General features: G+C 43.4%; 1 protein-coding gene across 10 annotated transcripts in view; it reads left to right on the forward strand.

The window, feature by feature from the left end:
• LOC115023429 (nuclear factor 1 B-type-like) overlaps positions 1 to 24,138 on the forward strand; it is a 57,667-nt gene extending 33,529 nt beyond the window's left edge. For 3 of the 10 annotated variants that reach the window (XM_029454389.1, XM_029454388.1, XM_029454393.1), the window contains 9 exons: positions 170 to 238; positions 3,654 to 3,774; positions 4,001 to 4,122; positions 6,914 to 7,048; positions 7,209 to 7,393; positions 9,450 to 9,585; positions 9,795 to 9,895; positions 14,472 to 14,560; positions 18,141 to 24,138. In XM_029454389.1, the coding sequence (XP_029310249.1) occupies positions 170 to 238; positions 3,654 to 3,774; positions 4,001 to 4,122; positions 6,914 to 7,048; positions 7,209 to 7,393; positions 9,450 to 9,585; positions 9,795 to 9,895; positions 14,472 to 14,560; positions 18,141 to 18,273 (1,091 nt within the window). In that variant the 3' untranslated portion in view covers positions 18,274 to 24,138. The remainder of the gene's footprint in view (positions 1 to 169; positions 239 to 3,653; positions 3,775 to 4,000; positions 4,123 to 6,913; positions 7,049 to 7,208; positions 7,394 to 9,449; positions 9,586 to 9,794; positions 9,896 to 14,471; positions 14,561 to 18,140) is intronic. The other 7 variants (XM_029454390.1, XM_029454394.1, XM_029454397.1 and 4 more) reach the window with 5 other exon arrangements.
• The last annotated feature ends 1,687 nt before the right edge of the window (positions 24,139 to 25,825 follow it).

Genomic DNA, 25,825 nt, shown 5'->3' on the forward strand with positions numbered 1-25,825 from the left:
GAGAATGGTTGGAAGTATGGAAGTCCTCGGCTGAAGAAATACTCGGTCGACTAACACTCATATGATGTGAAATATGTGTAATTGAGGGGAAATCATCATGTTTTAATGTCCATATTTCACTTGGTGTGCTGTAATAATGACTGCATGATCTTTGTCTCTGTGTCTACAGTCTACCTGGAGGACAGCTTCATCAAATCAGGAGTCTTCAGTGTTGCAGAGCTGGTGCGAGTGTCCAGAAGTGAGTACACACAGTAGCCGTTATAGTCTCATGTTCTGCACCATGCACGCACACACACACATACACACACACACACACACACACACACACACACACACACACACACACACACACACACACACACACACACACACGGGTGTTTTCAGGTCTTCTGTCACTTATCACTGATTTGACCTTTGCTCACATTAAAGCTGGGCGGAGCTACGAGAGCTGGGAGTCATAGAAGCAGAACAAAGTCTGTGTACTGACAAGAATGTTGAAGGTGTGAGTTTCCCTGCCCTAACAGGTGCAACTTAGATAATGTGAGTCAGGGAGCTGTCAATCAATCGCAGTCTGTACACGCCCACACGGCCCTGAGCAGAGGTCTAATCAGGTAAGGGAGAACTCCTTTAAATATCTATCCCTTTGCTCAACTGCAGACTGAAGGTGTAAAGAAGAATCTAAATACACACAGAATATGTAGCTCACAGCTTTTCTACAAATCCCTTCCACTGTAACTGTACTGAGATCCAACACACAAGTGTGGAGTGGTAAATCCAGTTTGGCCAGTCGGTTGACTCCACAGCCGTCTGTATGAGCCTGTGTGCATCTGTACAGACATGTCCACCCTCCGCAGAGCCGCTGACGGTTGTTCTACCAGCAGTCCTCTCGCCTCTGATGAACTGAGGCACCTCCAGGCGCCGCTTTCCTGTACTGAACATGCCTGCGGCGCACAAAGACTCCAGTCACCCCCGATAACCTGTGTTTAAAAGAGACATACCTGTGTGTGTGTTGTAGTCTATTCCAGTCCCGTGGTATGTTCAGGAACACTGAACTTTATAGTTATAGTGTCATTTGCTCGCATACCGAACACAGACTCCAGTGCAGGACGCTTCGGGCTATAATCAATAACCTGCTGATATGTATAATTTAAATATTGACCAGACTCCGCATTAATCACAGAAATGTTTTACAATCTCTATTTAATATTTATGGCAATGGCATAGAAGGGGCCTGTCGGTGTCACAAATGTATAAATATATATTGTTTAATCATTTTAATTGGGCCCAAAACTTCTGCCGTGGTTCAGGCTCGGGTCGGGCTTGGACAGAAACGATGCGGGTTCACGTGGGAACTACTTTCCACTCAGGCTTAAACTATGTCAATCTGCAGAAAGTTAATTGGCAACTATTTTGATAATTGATTAACAAAAGAAGCAATCTGAATATGCAAACTTTGGTTCTGGGGAATTCAGATTATTTTCAATTTCTTTTACATTTTATACACCAAACGATTAGTCGATTAGCTCAGTCTATAAATAAGGCTGTATAATTCCTATTCTCATACCCTTCAACCTTCAAAATTAGGATTTTTACATGTAAAGTCCTCAAAATTGATTAAAGAAAACCTGACTGTGTTTTGTCCATTCACGTGTTTATGGCTGGACAACAACACTATTCAAAGCTGACCTTGGTTTCTGTTTACCTGCTGTATCAAAGTGTTTCTGATGTCGGAGCATGGACCAGGTTGTCTTAACTGTCTCATACATCATGCTCTGAAAGGCGGAACCCTACTCTCTCCGATGCTCAGAGACTGAATATCCTTTGAAAGGCTGTGTTTTTGTTTAGTGTTTAATTTACCCCCTGACCAGATGGCCGCTGCGCTGGCGTGTTTGCTCTCATGTGACCGAGCCCCTGTTTCTCTAAAGCTGACTGAAGTCGAGCTGGAATTTTAAAAAGGTCGACGGACACACAGGAATTGTCACTCACTCAGCCGGTCACTCCCTGGGAAGATATCTAAGCAGCCGCTCGTCCGTCATCGCGCGTCTCTCCCGACTCTCCAGGCCGTCGAGACATTCTTTGAAGTCCATCAAAGGGAGCTGCGCAGTTCAAGGCTGACTTGCAATCCAGCAGTTGGACGAGGACACTCATTAATGCAACAGGAGCCTCGACTGCAAGCGTAAAGATACTTTGCCAACACAGAGTGTGGACGACCACAGGCAAATTTGTGAAAACAGCACATTCTCCCCTTATACAGTAAGATGAGGTAATCTGCAGCATCATTGTCTCATTTACTATCTTCTTTTAGCTTGAAAAGTCAAAGCAGGGCAGCCAAGTGGCATCGCAAATATTGTGTTGAGCCAAAAGAGAGAACGCAGCACAGGCAGAGATGGTTGGGGGTGTCCTCTCCTCAGCCATGAATGGAAAAAACAAAAAAAAACAATGGTCTTGTATTCAGCGTCCTCGGACCGGATGCATTCCTCCACAGACAGCTTGGTATGGGTAGCAGCGGGTAGGGGCCTCTGCCAGGACTACAGTGGGCTGCCAGGGCGGAGGCTGGCGGAGGGATCGTGCCAGTGGTGAACCTCAGACCACAACAGACGAGGCCACACACTCCATCCTCTCATCGACTCCTAACCAACCAACCGCTCGAGCTGCGGGCCACACACTGAACAGAGACACACAGAGGGAGAGGATGGGTGGTGAACTCCTTTTGTTCTGTAAACACAGGCCCGGCCTCCCTTGAAACAATATCCCTCACCTTGACCGCAGTGAGGAAAACAACACCTTCACCTCTGTAAATCACTGTACAGGGAAACTGCTGAGTGTTATGTTGGAGCGAAGAGAAGAGGAGAACATGTTCATGAGCTCATCCAGCTTTTGATCAGGGCTGCAGCTGTCCAATACTTTCTCCATTAATTGATTAGTCTGTAAAATGTCAGAAAACATATTGAGAAATGTCGATGATCAAAGATATTCAGTGTCATAGAGGAAGAGTGAAGAATGAGCTGCAACATATACTCTTACTGCTTTAAATGAAATGTTTCCTCTTCGTGCCACACATGAATAATTATTATTATTGTTAATAATGTTAATAATAATAATAAAATTAGGGCTGCCCCCTCTTCTTTAGTCGATGAATCATATGTTCATGCTTTTTTCATGCTGAATGATTTATTTCCAAGAACAGTTTTAAACTAGATTTAAAGCTTTAGCAGGATTCTTTGTGGGGAAACTCAGTTTCACAGATCTGCCCATCTAAATCAACTAATCGTATGAGTGTTAGTCGATTAAGGATTTCTTTAGTCGAGGAGGCATTAGATAAAATAGAGAGATGCGTCTGTACAGTAAACTTTGTTGTGAAGATGTTCTCTCTTGCTTTGGGACGCAGTGACTTGTTAAACAGAGTGCTCAGCAGAAATGCGTGTGATGGTCAGACAGTTAAATGTGAATAGGGAGCGCTTAATTTGATACATAGCCTCTAAACACAAAGCGTCAATAACAGTCAGTCAAGCTATTGTGCAATTAATTATGCGTCTCTAGATGCGGGGATAGGGAAAGACGCAGCACTCAGTCTGACAACACTGCGGACATTGAAGTGCTTCTTTGCAGTGATTACAGAGTGATTGACTCTTTGTTTCCTGTGTCCTCTGCAGTGCCCATCATCCACGGTGCTGCGGTGAACTTCTCCATGGCCGACATGCCCACCCAGCCCTACTACCACGACCTGAACTCCAGCGTGGGGCTGCACCGCTCCCTGTCCTCCCCTCCTGGCAGGTCAGTGGAGGTTACAACAACAACGCTTGTTAGGAGTTGGGGAAAAAAAAGAGCTTTTATAATGACATAGCAGTGACATTGTATGTTATATATTTAGTATACATGTTTTTATTATAGACTAACAACTGAATTGTTTTTATTTTTCATCAAAATATGTATTTTATGCACCACACGCCACTGAAACAAATGCCATCTTAGAAGTCATTAACTTCTCCTTGTCCCACAGCAAAAGGCCCAAAACCGTCAACATGGAGGAGAACATGGACACCAGCCCGACGGGACCCGACTTCTACTCGTCACCCAGCTCGCCAGCCAGCAGTCGGGCAAACTGGCACGATAGAGACGGAGGTGATCTTTCTATTTGAGCTATATTTACCTATAGGAGGCTCAGCAGGCTCCGTCACATGCATACACTTACACACATATTCAGTCGGGGGAACAGCCCTTGTGCGACCACAGTGTGCACGGCAGCATGTTGACAGAACTTAAGGACGGATAGGAAAGCATTACTCACCCTCATTGCATGCAAATAGATCTGATCAAAGCGAACACCTCGCGTTGTCTTTTAACAGCCGCTGAACTCTCTTTAACTCTCGGCCTTGTCATAAGCTACTGTACATCATCCCCCCCTTTCACTGCGGATGAACTGCATCTGGTTTCTCTGCACATGAACCCATTCAACCCTCCTAAAATACATACCATGACAGAGATAGCCCCAGGCATCGGCGCTCGCATAAATGTTTAAACCCATTTGAACCGCTGTCTGAATGTAAATCTGTGTTCTCTTGCACCTGTCGCTTACACAAAGAAAACATTGGATCCCACAACACAGAGGGTCCGCCATGAGAACAAACTGTTCCAGCTGAAATTCAACACTTGGTCTCTAAAAAACAAGAGCACTCGGGTTATTTTCATTACTGATACACTTTATAATATGAGTTTAACTTTGATACAAGTGCAAGTTGTTGTAGTTTGAGTCATACACTGACACCTGAAACACCTTGTGAGTGGCTTTTATAGAGAAATCCCTATTTATAAACCTCATGTAGAGCTTTTAGATCCGCAGGGCAAACATGTCAGATGGCGTCTCGTCAGGAAGTCAGGCTATACATCTTGGCTGAACTTTAGAGAAATTCCCCATTCGTGCAGTTTTGACACCAACTTTAAGGCACAGGACGAGTAAGAAGGGAATTAAGAAATAAAGCTCACCTAATGAGCTCATACGCAGGGCTTACTGGATCTGGAGAAGAAAGAAAAGGTGGAGATGCAGAGAAAGAAGCTGTTCTGCATGTGAGAGAGAGAGAAAGCCAGATCCTCGCGGGACCGCTCGCATGTCTCATTACGTTGTCTCCTGGTGCAGAGCAGAGCCCGTCACCCTTTTAATTAAGGCCTCACTGTCCCGTGTTTCCGGATCATTCTCGCTCTCTGCTGACTCCCCTCCACACTCTGCTGCCTGCACTGCCCCTGCATTTCAACCAAGTAGGAAACTTTTTGTTAGCTCCTTGTTTTAGTCTTTTTGTTTTCAATATAATAAGTAGGAAGGCTGAGAGACACATCTCTGCTGGGATTCATCCACAGCCCAATGTGGGTACACCATAATGTAGCATGAGGCCTGGGAGCAGAGCTCTGCGTAAAGACGCTCTGGGGCGAGGAGGAAGGGAAAGCAGTGGGTACGAAACTCTCCAAAGACGTCCATTATTCTGTCAGGAGAGAATAAATGAGAAGTGGAGTGATATGAAACCCATATGAGGCCTCCAAGTGCCAAGTGGTCACTTCTCGCACATGGTTGTCGTTCCACAAAGCCTCTCCATGTAGAGGAAGAAATGGATTCTCGGCACCAAATAAGACTTTGTACACATTCAGCCGTTTAATATAAAATGTCCACTAGTCTGGTGTAAATGCACACTTTTTATTTAAACTATTTAAAGTGTAGAAAACATTTCCTTCTTGTTCATGGCAACATGCAGCAGTGATATCAATCGTCTCGAAGGTATTTCTCCCTCTGACAGAGAAATGAAAGCACTTAAGCCTGTATCCTCTTGCAACCTCAGTCTGGGAAATCCCCCTGAATTCCAGCCACCTTTTGTCGCTCTCCTTCTCTGGAGACGAGACTCTTCCCGTCACTCGGGTGGATCCTTCCCTGCGGTGGGAGGTGAGAGGGCGCTTAATACAAATCTCTCAGCAACGGCGTTTATTTAGCTTATTTTGGGAGGGAAAGAGATGATTTAAAAGTGGTACACCTCAAGAATCTGTGACAGAGCAGAAAAGCACTTGATGAATGTTCATAAGAGGAGCAGACACAGGCCGTTGCCTCTCGCATCTATTTGTTATCACGTTCTCCTCAGACTCTGTGTCTCACCACTTTAAAATTGAAAACCGCGCAGCCGTGACAGCAGAACATAGCTCATGGAAGTGTGGCACAGCAATAATAAGCAAGTTGTAAAGAGTTTGTGCGCAGACTTTCAGTTTATAGAACTGCACAAATGCTCTAAACAAATGTCATGTGTTCTTCTGCCGGCGGGATTATTCATGGGAGTCACAGTCGCTTGTCAGACAGCGTGTGAGGCCGCGGCGAGCAGATGTTACAGTGTAATGTTCTATTTGAGATTACGTGAGGGTCTTGAAATTCTTAAATCCTATTTGAGCGACAGGCTGCTTTACAACCGTGCATCAGATCTCTGGATTTAACTGCTCACACACGACAAAAGCACATTTTACACACGACTCACATTTCTTGGGGATGTCCGGCGATTTGTAATGATTCTGTATTTTGCAAAAATACATTTCTCATTGTCTCCTGCGTTCGCTGAAGACAGGGCGGCGCTTCATTCCTTTCATTCGTGAGAAATGGAAGCATTAGTGGAAACTGGAGGGAAATGTTTTGATGAATTTTCTGCAGCACTTCCAGAGCTTCTGGTAAAAAACAAAAAGTTGCAATGTTTATTTTTGTGCAGCAGTGAAGTCATTTTATTCAATTCTCCCGTAAGACGATGTTAAACAGACATTTAGACATATTCCACTTCAATGTTTCTCCCACAAGACTTTTACAACTTGTTGTAATAATCAGACGTGTACAGATGATCCGACCTTGAGCGTGTATTCATGTGTTGTGCGTCCTTGTGTGTGTGTTTCCCATCAGCAGACATGTCCTCTCCCACCATGAAGAAGCCAGAGAAGCCGCTGTTCAGCCCCACCTCCCCGCAGGACTCCTCACCACGACTCAGCACTTTCCCTCAGTCTCATCACCCAGGCCTAACAGGTGTAGGACACAGTGGTGAGTTACTGCTGAGGCTCATTTACTAAATCTGGAGCTGTCATCGACTTTCTTCCCTCATAAACGCAGTCGAAGAAATCTACGTGGATACTTAATTCACCCTCTCAAATCAATGATGATCGCTTTATCTTAACTCCATCTCTTCTGTCTGTCTCTGCAGTTATATCGACGAGGAGCCCCCCTCCGCACTCGCCCCTGCAGTTCTCGGCCTCGGCTATCTTGCCCCCGGCGCCGTCGCCCTACTTCTCGCACACCACCATCCGCTACCCGCCCCACCTCAACCCAGCTGATCCCCTCAAGAGCTACGTGCCGTCATACGACCCGTCCAGCCCACAGAGCAGCCAGGTCAGTCTTTTCTTTTCTTTCTTTTTTTCGTCTGTGAAGCCAGTTTGTTGGCCAGAAGTGTTTGGCAGGAGCTGCATGGCCTCGAGTCGTCCTTTGTTATCTCGTTCGGCTCTATTCCCATCTGACCTTAGAGAAATTACAGCATGCATTTGTCATTATTTCATTACTGCCTCATTGGACTGTTTACAAATACAGAAACATCATCCTGTTTGGCTTGTTCTTTTCTCTTTATCTGCAACACGCTCCTGGTCATTCATTATGTCATTAGAATGAGGTGTTTATAAAACTGCTTTTCTCCAACTAAACCTCGTCAAACGAGACATTTGAAGGCCTCGATGTGAACACAGTCTCACAGTATACTAAGTGGAGCTCTCTTCATTCAGCCGCCTGCGCTCTATGGGGAAATAATATTGGTCAAACCTATAATTACAATCGTAAAGAGTTAACTAATTAGTATAATTCACAGTGATTTAAATCATACTTAAATTAAACCACTTTTCACTTTGCAGGCAACCCGACACTGAACTTTGCGTTTGAGTGGCGTAAATATAATCTGCTTGATATAATGCACGTACTCAACAACTCCATAAAAAAGTCAACCAAACTATTGCAGTTGTAGTCACACGTGACATACAAAACTGTATCAAGACATTGTAGTAAATGTAATCGCTCAGGGCTTTTATATATTCTCTCTCTCCAACACACTGCGGCCAGTGTGTTGGAGAGAGAGAGAGCAGGCGTCTCTGTAGATGAGAGAGCCGTGTGATATTTATGTGAGTTTTATATCCCCGCTGTTCTCACTGTAAACAAAGGCCTCGTAGACGGCTCCATCTCCAGAGCGGGAGCGGGTTAGAGGGGTGGAGGGGGTGGGGGCTGTTACTCGAGAGAAAAACCGCGGGGAATGATAAAGGTTGTAAATATTTGCCGTTGCCGGGGCCTGGCTCTTGTGCAGAATTAACTGGCCCTCTGCTGGGGTGCTGGAGAAAGCAGAGGGGGGCTAGTGAGGTGGGGTCCGGTCGGGACGAGGGAACACTGGAAGACCAGTTGGGGGAGGGAGGGAGGGAGGGAGGAGGCTCAGCAAATAACACAGCATTTATAATCCCATGGACGAGTGCCAGAATGTTTTTATGCTTGCTTTAACGCAGATTATATTACACTCTAATTAAACATTCTATTCACATCGAAGGGAACCCTGTGGACACGATTCTTTTGCAGAAAGGCCTGTTTGAGTTTTGAACTCGGGGCGGCCCTGAAGTGAACGCCTCAGACGGTCTCCAGCCGTCTGAAAGGGTCGCTCCCACTAGCTTCCTTTATTTCCTTTTCTCTATATATATACTTGCACATTCACGCCATTGTACCTCCGCAGCTCTCTGCCTTTTCAGGGCCGACTCCTCCTAAGTTCCATTTATGAGCGGCATTAAAATGATTGTTTAAAATCATGTAGGAAATCCATCGTCAGTGACTGAGGATGCATTGTTGCTCGAGCCCCCCAGAGTTTTAGTAATAACTGTGACAACACAGCGACTGAAAGTACTAAAATCTTTTCTTCAGACGGAGCTTCAAGTGAGCGGTCCTCACCTTCTGTTGGGGACTTTATAATTAAACTGAGCAGTTAAGAGGAGCCCCCCCCCCCCCTCCAGAAACAAGGACACTAAGTTTGTTCAGTGCTAAGCGTTTGGAAAACTGTAGTTTGTTACATGCTTGTGTTGTTTTATTGAGATCTGCCCAACTGCACATTTACAAGCGAACAAGAGCTTGTAAAAGTCTCAGTTTGTCCTCACGTCGGGTTTTAGTGCCGTTCTTGCTTCTGGAGCATCTTTGGCTCAGCATGATTGTCTTAATTCATCTTTCCTGTTTTAGTATGTTTAGTTTTTAGACGCAAGTTACTGGCAGATATTAATATTTGTCAATTTATGAACATCAAAATGTAAACATTCCAGAGATGACGAAGCCCAGAGATGAAGCAGACCACTCATCCCTTAAATCTGGACCAAATAAATCATCTCAAATAAAGTGTGTGTGCTGAATCGTGTTGTCGTCTGCTCCTCACCTGCAGCCTAACAGTAGTCAGGTGGGAGGAAAAGTCCCGGGCCACTTCACCCCAGTCCTGGCTCCCTCCCCGCATCACGGCGCCGTGCGACCCGTCTCGCTCTCCATGCCAGACACCAAGCCCATCACCACATCCACAGAAGGTGAGTCACCTTCTCCCCCCCCCCCCCGAGGACACATCTACACCGACACCCTTTCATACAAAGTCTGAAAAGTTTGCAAAATGCTTACTTTGAACCTGTAGGAAGCTCCTCGTGCTGCTGGTTGTTTGTAACGTTGACAAACGACGTGAGTCACTGTGGATACATTCTTCAAACGCTAATTATAATGCAAGCATGTATTTGTGTTTTTGTGATGGCATGTTACCCAGGCTACTCAGCCCCCGGCACCCCGACGGCTAACCGGTTCGTAGGCCTGAGCCCCAGAGATCCCGCCTTCCTCCACCAGCAACAGGTGAGGACCCCCCCCCCCCCTCCAGCACTCACCTGCTCTTCTTATCCTTTCATTTTCTGTCCCCCATCTCCCCGCACATCAGACGTGAATCCCTGCCCTCTACAGACGCCTGTCGCACTCTGAATTGGATTTGCTGGAAACATTAAAGGGTCTCGTTATATCAGAGCGCTGCTGGATCACAGAGAGCTGAAGCATCGCCTTCACTATGAGCATAAAATATTAGCAACATATCACGTTTTTCAGCAAAGGTTTGAGCTTTAACACGGATAAAGATTGCAGGTTATAGCGATAATAAAATCTATAACACATTATAAACGTACTTATAATGCATTATAATCTGCTTATAGCTCTGTATAATTATAGTTACTCATAAATATTCATAATGCTTTATAACAATAATCTCAATACATTAAGCATTTTATAATTAATTATAAGATCAAGTATCAATTAATTTAATATCATTACATCTAAAATATGAGTATATAATCATTATAAAATGTTTTATAATGTGTTATAATTATTATTGTAAAGCATTCTGAATATTTATAAGTGCTCATAATTAAAAGTATGTTTATAATCATTATAGATTTGAGCGTCACAAAGTGTTCAGTATTATTAACACTTCTGACATTTAATATCCTCACTGTGTCATTAGCTATAAGTAAATTATATTTATATATATATATATGATATTTTAATATTAATGATTATATAAGATATCATGTTGAGTGTGTTAGAGTTTAAATCCTGCAGTGTAGAAAAAAACCAACATATTTTCCTAAGTTTTTATTCAAGTAAATCAGGAAATGATGGTGTTGTCATCGTGCGTCCACGACTCAGATGATGGATGAGACGTGTGTGTCTTTGAGAGAGTAATGTGCTCAGCTCTCTTTCCTTCACACATTACTTTAGAAACACACACACACACACACACACACACACACACACACACACACACACACACATACCACATGTAATCAGTGCACTCATTTACCGTACACAAGCTGAATATTTAGCGTTGGCGTCACGCGGTTGCCCCAGCAGCGGCCCGAAGGCAGATGTGGTCACCCCGTGTGTGTGTGTGTGTGTGTGTGTGTGTGTGTGTCTGCGAGGTTTAGGAGTGTTGCTGTGTTGTCGGACGGGAGAGAGTGCTCTCCCCCACCCCGTCTTATTGAAAGCACTGGTTTCAGGCCAAGGCTTTTCCAACCACAACTAATTGAATGCATCTGCACGCGGCTACAGAATGATTGCTGGGTTTCTCCTCAGCTCGCCTTTTTTTATGTTCAGTAGAAATGACAAAGCTGGCCTCTGTGTCCTCACTCCTCTCTCTTTACCTTTCTCTTTCTGCCTTTTTTTGCTCTTTATTTGTTTCCTAAAATCAGACTAAAAAATATATCGGTGGATGTTTGTCAGCGGTCATGAGACGCTTTTGTTTGACTCGGAGGAGGAGAGGGAGGAGAGGGAGGAGAGGGAGGAGAGGAGGAGGAGGAGAGGGAGGACTCGCTCGGCTGATGTTCTGCAGTTTGTTCAGGGACGCACAAAGTGACCACAGCAGACAGCAGCATGTCGTCCCAAGCTTCCCCCAGATATATAAGTAGTGATAATCTAATCAATTTAATATAAAATCATTAATTATCCTAAAAAACACTTGTGATGCTGTTGCCCTGACGGACAAAACGTAAAGTATTTTCGGGTTAAAGAAACAATCAGCTCGGATCTCTGTGGAAGGTGCAAAGAGAATAATGACATGCTATATCCAGATGAATAAATGTTCTTGTCAGTTTAAGGAACTCTAAACAGTCTTCTCATTGATTCATCATGCTTCTGCTTGTCACACTTGTTTTTGTTTTCTGTGGTGTGATTTAACGGCCTGGGATCTGGCCTCGCGGAGCGGAGCGGGCCGACACCGAGCCAAGTCCCTCAGGACTAAACACTTTCACCCAATACTCTGTCATTGTCCTCGTCTGGTGACGGGGATGTTTATTGTGTGGGATCCGTGAGGCTTACCGACACTTTTAGTTGTTTAGCTGCAGCCGTTTGTCGCTAGGAAAGAGAAACACGTCGCACATATGGAGTTTAGGTTTTTAAACTTCTTTATCTGCGTGTCTGCATGACTTGCACTGCATGTACCGCTGCTGCTGTCAGAACAACATATACACACACATACAATATATATATATTATATTAGATCTGCTGATCCTTTCTCAGACTGCTCCTGCGGTGTTAATCTGCAACAATCAGTCAACTGATCGATCAACCGTCACAAAAATAATCAACGTTTTCAGCCTATAAATATGGATTTTCTCTGTTGTTTATCATATTAAAGTGAATTTTAATTGTGCATTTTTGACTTATAAAACCAGACACTTTGAGACACTGCTGACATGTTTCACTATTATTTTTTATTAGACTAAATGATAAATCTAGAAAATAATCAGCAGAGTAATCAATAATAAAAATGTGTCGCAGCCTTACTATGAATAATAATTATATTATTTCATGAAATAACTTGATAGTCATCTGATAACTTGGTAGTTTAACTTTTCAGCCTATTTTAAAATGTGGCACCTCTAAAATAGAATCCACACACACACACACACACACATACACACACACTCACACTCACACTCACACACACACACACACACACACACACACACACACACACACACTCACACTCACACTCACACACACTCACACACACGCACAGAAGGCTTCAGAAATGAAAAAAACTAAACAAAACAACACCACCACACGCTCCCACACCTGCTCTACGATTCCCAGGCAGCGAATGTGTGAAAACCCTCCATTCATGTCTCGCCTTGGTTAACCCCTCGAGGGAACGCCACCATCGAGCATTCCGCAGGGAAAGATCCATGATCAGATGTCATTTGGTATTATCTAAGGAAGGATCCTAATCCACAATCTGCCCGCATCTGTTTGCTAACGTTCCCCGGCTCCGTCCCCCTGTTCCCCTCGCTGCCCGTTGCCACTCTGATGTGCCGGTGCCAGCGGACAGATGGCGAGCCCCTCGAGATGCGGTGGCACCGAGCGTCTGGCCCAACCCGCACATTCTCTCCAAGCTTTTGTCAGGCTGGAGAGCGCGGGAGCGTCGTGGGGGTTTAGTCTCCCAACCTTCCCTGAATACAGAGACAACACACTGCATGGAGCAAGATGCATTGTTTCATGTTCAGTGTTATTTAGCTGCTATTGATCAAGTAAAGCCGCCATTACTAGAGCTGCAAAGATTATTGACTGTTCCATTCACGGGAAAAAATAATCGCAAACTATTTTGATAATCGATTAATCGTGAAAGTAATTTTTCATGCAGCCTCTCAAATATAAACGTCCTCTTTTCTCTGTTTTATATCATATTAAAGTGAATATCTTTGGCTTTCTGACTGACTACACATTGAAAGACATTTTTCACAATATTTTGACATTTTAGCGATTTAATGTAGAGAATAATTATATTAATGGATGCAGAGAGTTGCAGCCCCAGTTATTACATCCTTGAAAGGCTTTTGAGATTCACCCCTACAATTCTCTTTCTTGCCCCTTCTTTGCATCAGCTCCAGAAGAAAATAAAGACACATAACAAAAACACATCGCTGTATTTAAGTATGGCTTAAGTAGGAAACCATCATCGTCTCCTGATGTGTTCATCCAGGTGCTTCTTGACCGCTGCAAATGGCTTTGAATATTCAGCGTATGCGTCTCTCTGATTAAATCTCTCTTAAGAGCCTCTGTGAAACGTCTGCCGCTGTACGCAGAGTGCTAACAGTGCAGTTTTCTCCCGATGCATTACTAAATGAATGTGTTGACCACAGGGCAAGGTTAGGTTGGTATTGGCAGAGATAGCTCTCAGCTGGATTGCCGACACGTGTGCTCGCATAATGCATGCAAAGGAGACACAGTTTGTGTGTGGCTTTTTTGTTGCAGTAATTTGTAATCTGTATGTAAGGTTGTCATGTCTTAAAAGGTGGGGGGGGGGGGGTTGAGTTAAAGCGCGCGTGCATGTGTGTGTGTGTGTGTGTGTATGTGTGAGAGTGTGCTGTTTAACTTCATTGTAATTTTGACCCCTAATCAATAAAAACAGTTTAGCTAATGAAAAAAAAGTCTGCATGCTTGAGGGCATGAGCACTCCGTCCTGAATCTGAAAGTGCACTTACAGTGGAGCAATGATTATCGACAGCGTGCATGCATCCAGCGGACTGCATGGCTCCATCGGCTCAGCATCCCTCCCCCCCCCTCACAGATGAACTACCGATATGATTCCACTCACTTGTCACTAACTAACTCAGTGTTTTATTTCCAGGTTAGCTGTCACCACTAACTGTGATTGCATGCTTTTTCTTTATGTCTGTTTTATTCATAGCTTTTGATTTTACTGTCATTTTCCCCAGAAAATATTGAATTCTTCACATTGTCAGTAACCGCTAGGACTCATTCTGGAGTCATTTTGTATTCCTGCTGCTCCTAGGCTCTTCTGCATGCATTTGTGTTGAGTTGTAGTGTAATCTGAAGTGGAAGTTGTCTTGGCCCAGTGATCTGACTGCTAGGTTTCAATTGACAGCTGAGGAAGTGTGACTGGAGCGTGACTCAAAACGGCAGGCATTATGGCCCCAGTGCCACTGACGACACTTTGGGGATTACTTGGCAAAGGTAACCTTTTCATTCTTTCATTCTGTCTCTCGTGCACCACACCAACACACACACACGCACACACACACACACACACACACACACACACACACACACACACACACACACACTTCAGTGAATAACACCAGATAATAAATGATTTTCTTGATTTCCTTACACTTTAGAAATTCACATATGTCGCATATTAATTCTCATTTAAATCTAATTGATCTGTGGATATAAGTGTTGATACCCAAGTCTGTTTTTTCACTCTTGCATTTTTTCCCCAGTAATTTATAGTGTTTTTAATTTCTCAGATGTTTCTTTTTTGCTCTACTTTCAAGAGGTCATTGGATTTGTTCTCCCCCGTGTGACGCCTCGGCTTTTTTACGATTGTTTTGTCTCTATCCTGCATCAGTTTCCCCCCAAAATAGATCTTTGTATCTTTTGTTTCAGAGATTTTTCTGAGAATTTGTCAAATTCTATTTATTCCAAATTTGATCCAGGGTTGTGTCCTCTTGGACAAAAACAAAATGTTCTCTTTTCATAACACCAACTTTTGATGAAGCTAATTAGAACAAATGAAGTCCAACCATGTAGAATAAAAGAAGTCATTCCAGGTCAGCCTTTCAGCCACGTGAGGATGTTTTACTTTCCACATTTTAACAAGCTTAGCTTTGTTTGACTTTATGCTGAAGTCATGCTTTACTCTCGTTAACTTAAAAGCTACAGAAAGTTCCCCCTCCCCCTTCATCTCCCCCCCGGCCTCCATACTGTATCTCTCCCCCTCTGGAGGAAAAACCTGAACCATTTCACCATGGCAGAGCGAGCACGCTGAGCTTTTCCTGTTACGTCTTTTCCATACAAGTGTAGATCATCGGTGTGTGAGCGTTTGTGTGTACGTGTGTGTAGAGATCATGTTGTGCCCGCTGAAGTTACAAACACACAGCAGAACCCCCTTCAGCAGGCCTCCTAATAGGCCAGTGGAGGTAGCAGAGAAAATGTCCCCTGCAGCAGCTCGAGGTCTCTTACTCCCCTCACACAGCAGCTGACTCCTCCTCTTTGCTCCATGTGAGTGTACAGTAATGAGCACAGATAAAAAAGATCCCAACTGAATTTAGATAACTTCCTTACAAAGATGGCATGGTAATTCTATTCTAGTTTTTTCCCTCTTTGACGGATTATTTACGTAAAACCGCTCCAAAGTTTAGATGGAATCAGTGGGATTTCTCTTTTATCTCCCTTGCCCTTTAAACGGAGCGCTAAGCAATGCCTCTTCAGTACTAGCCCCCAAATTAAAACGCTGCCAGACTCGCATGTTGCCATTGTGCAGGAAATGGGTCAGCAATCCATTAAGATGCCATTAGATAATCTAATTTAGGGAGCTAATCCTTAAACGAAGCACGCTGTATGCCCGGGCTGTGCTCGCAGGGAGTAGAATTAGTGAGGTTTTGGAGCTTGGACAGGGCAAGAGGAGGCCATCTTGAAGGTTACCTAAGGAAATACAGCAGTGGCGGTCAGAGTGCAGATACATAAACAGAAAGCAACAACTTGTACCGAGACCAAACAAATAGAAATACTGGCGTTTTAAAGCAAATTCTTGGCTTGTCCAGATTGCAGCGAAAGGGATCTGCTTCACAAAGTGGAACAGCAATTCCTGTAATGTGGCTCCAAAAATCCATCAACATGTCCTGTATGTGATTGCATCATGCCAACTGATTTAAAAGGCACAAAAAGCACAATGTCAAGCATTGAAGAGAGACTTTCTTTGGATGGAGCCCGTACTTTCTGCTTTTTAGGACAGTTTGTATTCAAAGTTCAGTCAAATCTGAAAATCTCAATGTGCAGTGGATTCAGCCTGAAGAGTTCTTTACATGAAAGTCCTGCCCGGTGCAGCTTTAGGTTATCGGAGGCAGATACAGACTGACAGCCATCGATTATAACAAGATTACAACCGATCTGCCGGTTTAGTGCGCACAAAGGCCTGCGAGTCTGCTTTTGTAGCTGTGTGGTCCTCCTTAATGTAAGCCATTACCTGAGAGGAGTCTCGTAAGGACAGAGAAACACGGAGGGAGGGAGGACGGAAGAAAGAAAGCGAACGGGGGAAAGAGAAAGCTGCAGCCCTTGGCCACTCTGTACTCTCTTTGTTCAGCAAGGTAGGAAAAACTTAATCCTCCCTTTCCTGTCCGATGATTTCTGGCAGAGTGAAAGAGAGAAGGAGGGAGGGGAGAAAGCAGGGGAGAGGATAGCATGAGGACGGGCTGGACAGCAGGAGGAGAACACTAGAGAGGATTAGACTTGAGGTTGTTTTTAACTCTTTGCACTCAAAGTCAATCTGAAACTTGAGTGATGTTTGTTTCTATTTTGAATACATCTTCTCTTCTCTGGCTTCCTTTCTTTCAATCTTTATTAAAGAGTCTGACTCTTTTAGGCCACGAGGTGAATTGAAATTTGCACTTCCATTGTTTCAAGTAAAAGAGCGGTGACTCGTGATTTGTATAAAATGCAGACTGGTTGATCAGCGGCTTTCATAAGTGCAGACAGTGTTGTCTAATCGTGAAGCTTCACAAAGAGTCACGTCTCTGTTCCACTTCTGCAAACCATTATCTTCACACTTTAGCCTTGTTTTGTTTTTTGTTCCTTTTGAAAACAACTCTCCTCCTCTTCATCCATCTTCTCGTCCACATGTTCCCTCACTGTGTATGTCCTGCGTCATTCCCCGCTCTTCTTCGTCTGTCTTCATCCATGTAGGTTTTATCCTACATCGCACGTCGCAAAAAGTTAGTTATTAGTGAACCGGGTGGAGAATGTGCGACGCAGGTATTTTCAGACTTAGCGGTGGGGATGTGAGAGGTGGGAGGGGGGTAGCACACTGGGGGCCTGTGGGGAGAAGGGGGCGGGGGGGGGGGGGCTAATTATCTGACATCTACGTAGCACAGCACCCCACGGGAACAACATGCTGTTTGTTCCCGCTCGCGTTTTCAGTTAGCACCGTTGCTCCCCAGGAACAATCACTGTGTTGTTTTGCCATTAGCGTGAGATGAATAGGGATGGGACAGCTTTGTGTAGGAACCCACCCCTCCCACAACCCCCCTGCTCCTCCACCACCACCACCAATAACACCCCCCCCCCTCATGCTTTTCTATACTGCCATCAGTGCAGAGAAGAGAGCCTGCGTGACGGCTCTCCCACATGATGCCCTTCACTGGGAATCAAGTGGAATCACCTCAGTTTAGATTAATGAGCTAGTGCTGCCATTTTTCTTTTTGTTTAGCCCTCTCTGCCTGAACAAAACAAAAATAAGACCTTGAACTCTGATGACTGTCAGCAGAGCAGTGATGCTGGTCGTTAGCGAAGCAGTGTTCAGGATAATTGAAAGAAAGAATCTGATTTTGCTGCACAAACAAGTTAATGGCATGTGACTAATCTCTGTCTCTCTCTCTCTCTCTCTCTCTCTCTGTTTCTCTCTCTCTCTTTCTTTCTTTCTTTCTCTCTGTCTTTCTTTCTCTCTGTCTCTCTCTTTCTATGTCCCTGTCTCTCTGTCTCTCTCTTTCTATGTCCCTGTCTCTCTGTCTCTCTGTCTCTCTCTCTCTCTCCACAGTCCTGGTACCTGGGCGAGCTTAGTTCCATTCCAAGTGTCGAACGGGACTCCGATTCTGCCAACAAATGTCCACCAGAACTACAGCATAAACATCATTGGTGAGCCCCTGGTCCCCGCAGAGACGGGGAACTGAACACACAGAGGCCGGATGACCCCCAGGGTGGATGCGTGGCTGGGGGTGTTGGTGGTGCACAGCCAGCACTACAGGTGTCCGCAGCCATGGATGAAACCAGCAAAGCAGCACGAGCTGCACAATCGTCCCCTAACTCCCAATCTCGCCCCTTCCATGTCCCCTCCCCATGAAGGACACTGGCCGTGAAGTGAAGACGAGGGTTGGTTCGGAGGAAAGAAAAGAGAAAAAGCTTCAGGTCTGCTGTCTCCTCGCCCCGCCCGGCCCACACATCCACCACCCCCCCCCCCCCCCCACCCACCAGTCAGTTGTTGTGTTGGCAGAACTTTTCAATCCATTCAAATACTGTGATGTATAGATGCCTTAATGTTTTATTGCATGACACTCTAGTCTCTTAGCGGCAATTCCTACTATTTTTCCATGCTGGGGGAAGATGTAAAATCTTGATTTACACACACACACACACACACACACACACAAGTGAAGAGATCTGCGTATCGACAACCTCTGCCTGGTGGATGGCTCCGAGACTCTAAGCTCTCCGATCAGACCTCTTGAAAAGAGGCTTTCCCACGTGAAACGATTCACTGTGTACACCATAGGAACAACAAAAATTGTGAATTCAGAGTGTTTCTTCTTCCGTTTGATTTCAGTTTACTGTGATACGACTCTTTGTTCAGAAAAATGTGTTGACTTTGTTTATTCTTTACTGCTACTTACTTCAAGAATTAACGTGAATACTTACGGCGAGAGTTGAGAACTCTTGATGCGGTTTTTAAAAAACACTAAATGTTTGGCTTGAAATTGGACCCCTCCATTAAAGAATTTGCAACTCCTTTACAAAAGGATTTAAAAAGACGGAGAATAAGAAACTCTCCATAGAGGCAAGTGCAATTGAATTTTTTGAAGGGAAGCTATCAGTCTGTCAACCCTAAGACTCTAAAGGAAGGGGGGAAATATTAAATGGTTTTATGGGTAAAATGTTTAAGAAAACATTTGAATTGGATTTCAGTCCGCCTTCTCACATGAGAACAACATCCAGTGTGAAAGGCAGTTGAAGGCAAGCACTGAGCTACCTGTGCAGCGCTGAGCAAAACCAGCACTTCTTTTGAGCCCTTCCCATTTTGGGGAGTTTTTAATTTATTTTTGGGGAAGAAAAAAAAAAAAAAACACGATGATAAGTAAAGAAATGAGACACACATCGTGTATAAAAATGACATGTCATTGTTTTTAAAAATGTTCACGATAAGATCAAGAGCATATGCATTTGGCCATCAGCTTCTAAAGCTTATGTTTACAAACAAATATATGGAATGCAAAGTGTTAAACCATGGAAATGTACAATTCATGCAAATGTACAGTAGGCTTGTGTGTAAAGCTACAGTTGTGCAAGGTTGACTCTGCAGCGGAAGAGGTTTAAAACTGAAATTATGAATCCAGGTGGTGGCAAATCCCTGAAATCTAGAATTGTGCACGGCATGTTCACAGCCATTGCCTCTCCAGTCCAGACATATTTATACAAGGAAAATCTCTCCAATACTCTTAATTTGCACGATGACATATAGTCCACATTACGTGCCTTGCCTTTGAATATAGAGACATCACTACACTTGTTTTTGCTGCATTTATCATTATAGAAAAAAATTAACATTTTTATGATAAGAATTGTTTTGTACTCTGAATGAAATTGTTGATTTTTAACTTCATGTACTACTCTATCTCACAGTTACATTGCATATCAAGGCTGTGTATAGTTGCCGTTTTAAAGTTTGTAATCAACCAGCATTTTTTTTTTTCCTCAGTATTTTTGGTGGTTTTTCTAATAACCTGTCATCTTTTGTTTTCATTATTTGTTTGATGCTCATTTTGTTCATCTTCCAATTACTATTGTGGAGGGTGGAATTCAGAATTATGAAAATTATGCAATACCAAGTTTTGCCTATGTAGGTAGTGCTTATAGATGCGTCAATTATTAGAGGCTAGTTTGGAGATAGACAATATTGTAATGCATTTATTTTGTTGATATCGTTGTTTGTCGTTGTTGTTGTTGATGATGTTGTTGTTGTTGTGGGTGTTTTCCTTTTTTATTGACCAAAGTGGGGACTGCTTTCTATGCAGTGTATGACAAGGTCTTTTTCTTTTTTTCTTTCTTTAGCATTTTGGCCAACCGAATGACGGTGAGACGTGTTCCGGTGTATTTTGAATTCGGGAGTTTTAGGGGGAGGGGCAGTATTTTTCTAGAAGTACTTATTGAAACAAAATGCACCCTTGGTCTTTATACGGCTGCAAAGTCACTGATTGGTCTACTGTGACTCTTACTTTCAACTTTCCACCTGGGGTGCTAGCATGTGACCTTGAAGGAGCTAATTTTTTCACCGGAGAGACGGCTTGACTTGAGTATGACAATCATTTTAAGAAATCATTTTTGCGTGGAATCCCATTCTCTCATAGATCCCTTGAAGCTGCAACTGACGACGGATACCGTTGCACGCTTGTATCGAGTACTACGCCGTACTATTCTAGACGTCACCGAATGCAATTCCCAAGTAGATGCCTTAAACACATCAGTGAAGTGGCCTGTGACCTGCGCAACAATCACACACCGACTAATGCTAGTGAGACCTGTCCAATCAGTTCCAGACAGGCTCAAGCAAGCCTTTAGAAAGTATTTTATAAGTAGTAGATTTGTATAAATGTATATACGATATGCACATATGTGAATTCCTGAGATACTTCTCCAGCAGAGAGCCGTTGAAGTAAACATTGGACCCGCAGAAGCATGGCGTTACCTAACTTCATGTCCTGTAGCCCAGTAGGAGCTTAAATAGAATCCACTAGAAGAAAAAATAGCACTTAACTAGCACATAGGCAATCGTCTTCTCCCCCGTACAGTGTTTTAGTCTTAAACTAAACCTCTCAGGCGTAATACAGGGCATTATTTATATCAATCATTATCTTACCATTGCTAATGTAAAGTCTCTTCTCACAGAGCAGCGCCTCCCATGCTGCTATGACACCTTTTGCACTCTTTCCCTACAATCGTGAAAGAAAAGTTCCCCTCGGAGAGCCGGCAGTCGTAAGCAGAAGGCTTAGAAGCAGAAATCGTTTTTAAAATAATCCTCAAGTCAAGCTCAATCTCTCCGTCTTCACCCAGATTTCTTATGCAGAAAACATTTTTAAAAGTCACCCCGTTCTATGTGCACTGTTCTGTCTTTTTTTGTTGTTTGATTCTTTAATTTTTTATTTTAGAAGAAAAACTATAAGTGCTTTGCAGCCTTCGGCCATTGGAGACCCCACTGACGTGCATTGTCCCCAAGTGTGTTTGTGAGTGGGTGTGTGTTTGCCTGTGTGTGCGTGTGTGATAACAATGTCAGGGTCACTGTGCTGTTGGTGTTTATTTGAATAGGAGACTGTACATAAAGGTAAATATCCTGATTGCATCGATAGCGGTAGTCTGTGGGGTTGAGCTCTGCTTTGGCAGCTTGAGTGTGCGTGTGCATGCGCGCGTGTGTGTGACTTTGTGAGCTGGATGTGTGATCGAGTGCCTCTGACACAACGAGAGAAGATGAGGGTCTTTCTATTGAAAAAAAAAAAAAGCCTGCCGTAGGACAGGAGTTTGTACACTGTAAACATTTCTCGAGAGTTCTCCTCTTAAACCCTTATTTGTAAATCTTCAATTCTGGGGGAAAATGTGTCAATTCCATTTTAGGAAAAAAAAAAAATTAGGTTTTTGTTTTGGAGGCTGGATTTGAGTTAGAACTCTCCAGCTTTTCCAGATTCGTAGAATTTAAAGTGTTTTCATCAGTTGTATTCCTGTATGTAAAGTAAAAAAAAGGGGGGAAATATTCTATACAGATCCATAAATATAAAACATCAACAACAATGAAGGCTTTGTTTAGTATTAATATTATTATTTCTGATCTTGGTTAGTGCTTAGATATTTCCATTTGGGAAACATCATGGATATTTGAATTGTTCTTTCATAGTGTGGCCATAGCGAGTGTGATGTGATTTATCTCATTTTTTTTGCAAATGGGTGTGAATTCTTGTCCAACAAGATCTTGGTGTGAGTGTGTTTCTTGTAGCAGCTGGGAGGTGACTTCACTAAACCGCTAGAAAAGGCCCCAGATTGCACCTGACCTTATGTGAGAAGCAGGGTAAAAATCTGCAGTGACAAACGTCCTCGATGAATCTATCAGATAGTTTCTTTCTTTTTGTTTCTTCTCAGAGGAAATGTTGCGAGACGATTGGTGCCACATTTCAAATTAGATCAGATTCGGCCGGCCAATGTTGAGCTGTCTAGTTTGTTCGTATGCAGACGACGCTCTGAAATATCTCTTTAACTATCAGTAACATCATCTAGGCATCACTCATTTTGCACATTCCACATGCTGTCTATGTCTGATGTGATGTAGGAAGCACTTCATTTACACTACAAACCTACTGCAGGTGCTTCAGAATAGGGTACTGTACCTTCCAGCTGATCATAGCTATTGTATTTGGGCATGGTTACGTATTTCTATTGCTACGCAGGGTGTGAATGTAGCCTCTCGAAAAGCTCTTGAAACTTTATGAAATTGTAATCCATCAGAAAGAGCTGCACTCAAGGCAGATTTTGACACTCACAACAACCTTATTTTAGAAAGTATTATGTCATTGATCGCTGCGATCGTCAAGAAACAGGACAACTTTATGCAAGGAGGACCTGTGGCACTCATGCAATATGTGTGATTTTCCTTTTAACTGAATGTCACACACTCTAGGGACTGAGAGGGCGTATGCATGCAGACTTAGAGGAAATATGAAAACTTCATTTTCATCTTACACGAGCAATACACACCTTCTATACGTTGGCTAGCTGCTAGTCACTTGGCATCAGGTTGTTATAAAACATGAAAACCAGCATTTTTACAGGATGTAACATTCACCAAAAGAAAAGATAGCAATGCAGTGCCTGTTCAAGCTGTCCAAGTGTCTATTGTACATAATTGTAAAATGTGATAGACTTACTTTCATATGTGACAGGAAAAATACCATCACACAGTACAGTGGCAAACTCATCTAGAAATATGCTCTTTAGTACTTCGATGATGCTTTTTTGTTGCGATTTATTAATTATGTCAGCACACAATGCCCACATTAGGCTTGTTCAAAATTTGAGAGGAAATGTTCATTCTTCTTATCTTTTCTTTAGTTTTTCCAGGAGGGGGAGTTTGGGCGGGGGATGGGGGGGGGGGGGGGGGGTCAGTGCTACATTAAGAGCAGTGAAAGGATGAAACGATGTCTTTTCTTAAGATTAGTCACCAGTTTTCTCTGCAGGGCTGATTTATTTTGGGGTCTTGTGGCACTTTTACGTCCCTCTGCGCACACATTTCTACTTCATGAATCATGGTGGAATTATATATAACGAACAACAACAACAACACCAACAATACAATATGTAAACATTCTCCAGTAGTGATCGTAGTTACACTGCAAGTGTGTGCAAAGGTCTATGTATGTATCTGAATGTATGTTTTAGAGGACTTTTTGGAAACCTTTTTGTTTTTTATCTTTTCATTGACAGTTTAGGAGCCACAGGTGTCCATCGTGAACTGTATAGCGAAGGCCTTGATATCCCTTCTTTTATTGATTTTAGAAACGCCGAGCATTAGGCGATGCCTTCAAGCTGGTTACATTTGGTGCAGGGGCTAAAATTGCCACAAGATTAAAATCAGTGTAAATAAAGGCTCAACTTTTTGTGATTGTTACTGTTATATCCAGCCTATACTGCTAGCAGCTGTTTTTACTGCAGTCAATTACTGGAAGTGGATATATTTCCTATGCAAAACTGTTTAAACAATAAAATGAGCTATGCTACAAAAATGACTTTCATGTGATGGCTCTTTCTTGTGTTTGTTTTATTTGATTTTGAATGATTGCAATTTCAGACCTAAATATAAAAGTTCCTGTTTGATGAGCAGGTAAATATTTCTGTGTTCAAGCCAGCTGGCTGGAAATTGCAGGGAAATACAAAAAATATTGAACTGTTCTTTGTAATTTAGAGACTGTATGAAAGTTATTAGGGTGAAGAGGGTTTCAGAGAACACTCGGGAGAGTTTTTCTATTTTCTTTTTAGATTCAACCCAATGATTTCCATACGGAGCCTAAAACAGATGAGCGAACAGACTATCTGTATTAGAGTGCAAGATAACTGGAGCAACGTTCAGGATCACCTCACTCAGGAACGCCTGTGAACCAAGTGAGTAAGTGCTGCAGGGGTGGAATAAGGACACCGCCAAATCAGAGGAATTACGACTCTGACTTTAAGTATTAACTAATTGGATTTCATTGATTCTCAGAAGTGTGTCTGTGACAGTTCTCCCTAAAAGCAAACATTAGTTTTCTCGTCCTGGAGCGATCCCATGACCCCACATACCCGTGCTACCCACATGCTCCATTGTGGTATTACTCCAGCTAGTCTACTGTAATACCTCAATCCCTAAGGAATGGGCGGCAGACGTGTTTGGACCACAGCAGTCTGCTGGTACCTCGGAGGGTCATACAAGGTAACATCCATCTGGGTCACTGTGTCAAGTACATGAAGCTCTGATCAAGTAAGCCTTCCTAATGGGATTGAGGACATTGAAGGAGGCAAAAGTTAGGCTAAAGCACCAATTAAGTCTCATTATGGGCCTGTGTGACGGGCTCAGGGCTCAGCTGGACACTTGATGACAACAATGGGCACCGTCAGCCGTGCCCACAGGACCAGGTGCCCTGTCCGCAGCACGGGCGCCCTCCCAACGGCCGGTTAAGGCACTGCATGCGGCACACTAATCACAGTAAAACCCACCTGGCCTTGGGCACAAACCACAGTTCATTTGGCTATCATTAAAGAGGACCAACAATGTGGCACGCTGATATAAAATTACCCGATCTATAATGGTAATCATCATGCCATTTATCAAAATTGGCCAGTTGAGTCAACATCTGGCTTCAATAGGGGGCTTTGGTCTGTGAGGGTCTTGGCAGCGTCTTGTACCCTACATATTTTCCACTCTCTTTTATCAAGGCCTGCTGTCAGTGATTTGACGAAGCTAAATAGATGATGATTTGGCCCTATTATGTTTCGCAAAGCTCAAGCAAAGGGGATTTGTTGATTGCCTTTGTGTTTGTCCAGCTTTTTTTCTACCCTCATGGATCCAGGAGAGGTGACAGCGCCTTGTGGATCTCCAACATGCGTCTGAGAGGATGGAGAAGGGAAAAGCACAGCGAGTACTCTCACACAACCCTGTGAGAGGCTGGACTGGGCTGTTGGACACGAGCCAATGGCAGCACAAAGAACTCTGTCACATCCCCAAGTTTTATGGCAGGAACATCATATTCATCTTTTGTGCTGTTGGAATAAGGTAATGAATTTATCTGCACTTTATCTAGCAGGATTTCATTACGGAAGAATTTGTGCGGGTTTATCATTGGTTTATGACTGAGGGGTGATTTATAGTGTCAGTGTTGGGTGCAGACAAGGTAGAGCTCATGATTTCAATACAAAAAGGGAATATGCAATCCACTTAAA

The sequence above is a fragment of the Cottoperca gobio genome, chromosome 18 (genome assembly GCF_900634415.1).
Source record: "Cottoperca gobio chromosome 18, fCotGob3.1, whole genome shotgun sequence".
Classification (NCBI taxonomy): Eukaryota; Metazoa; Chordata; class Actinopteri; order Perciformes; family Bovichtidae; genus Cottoperca; species Cottoperca gobio.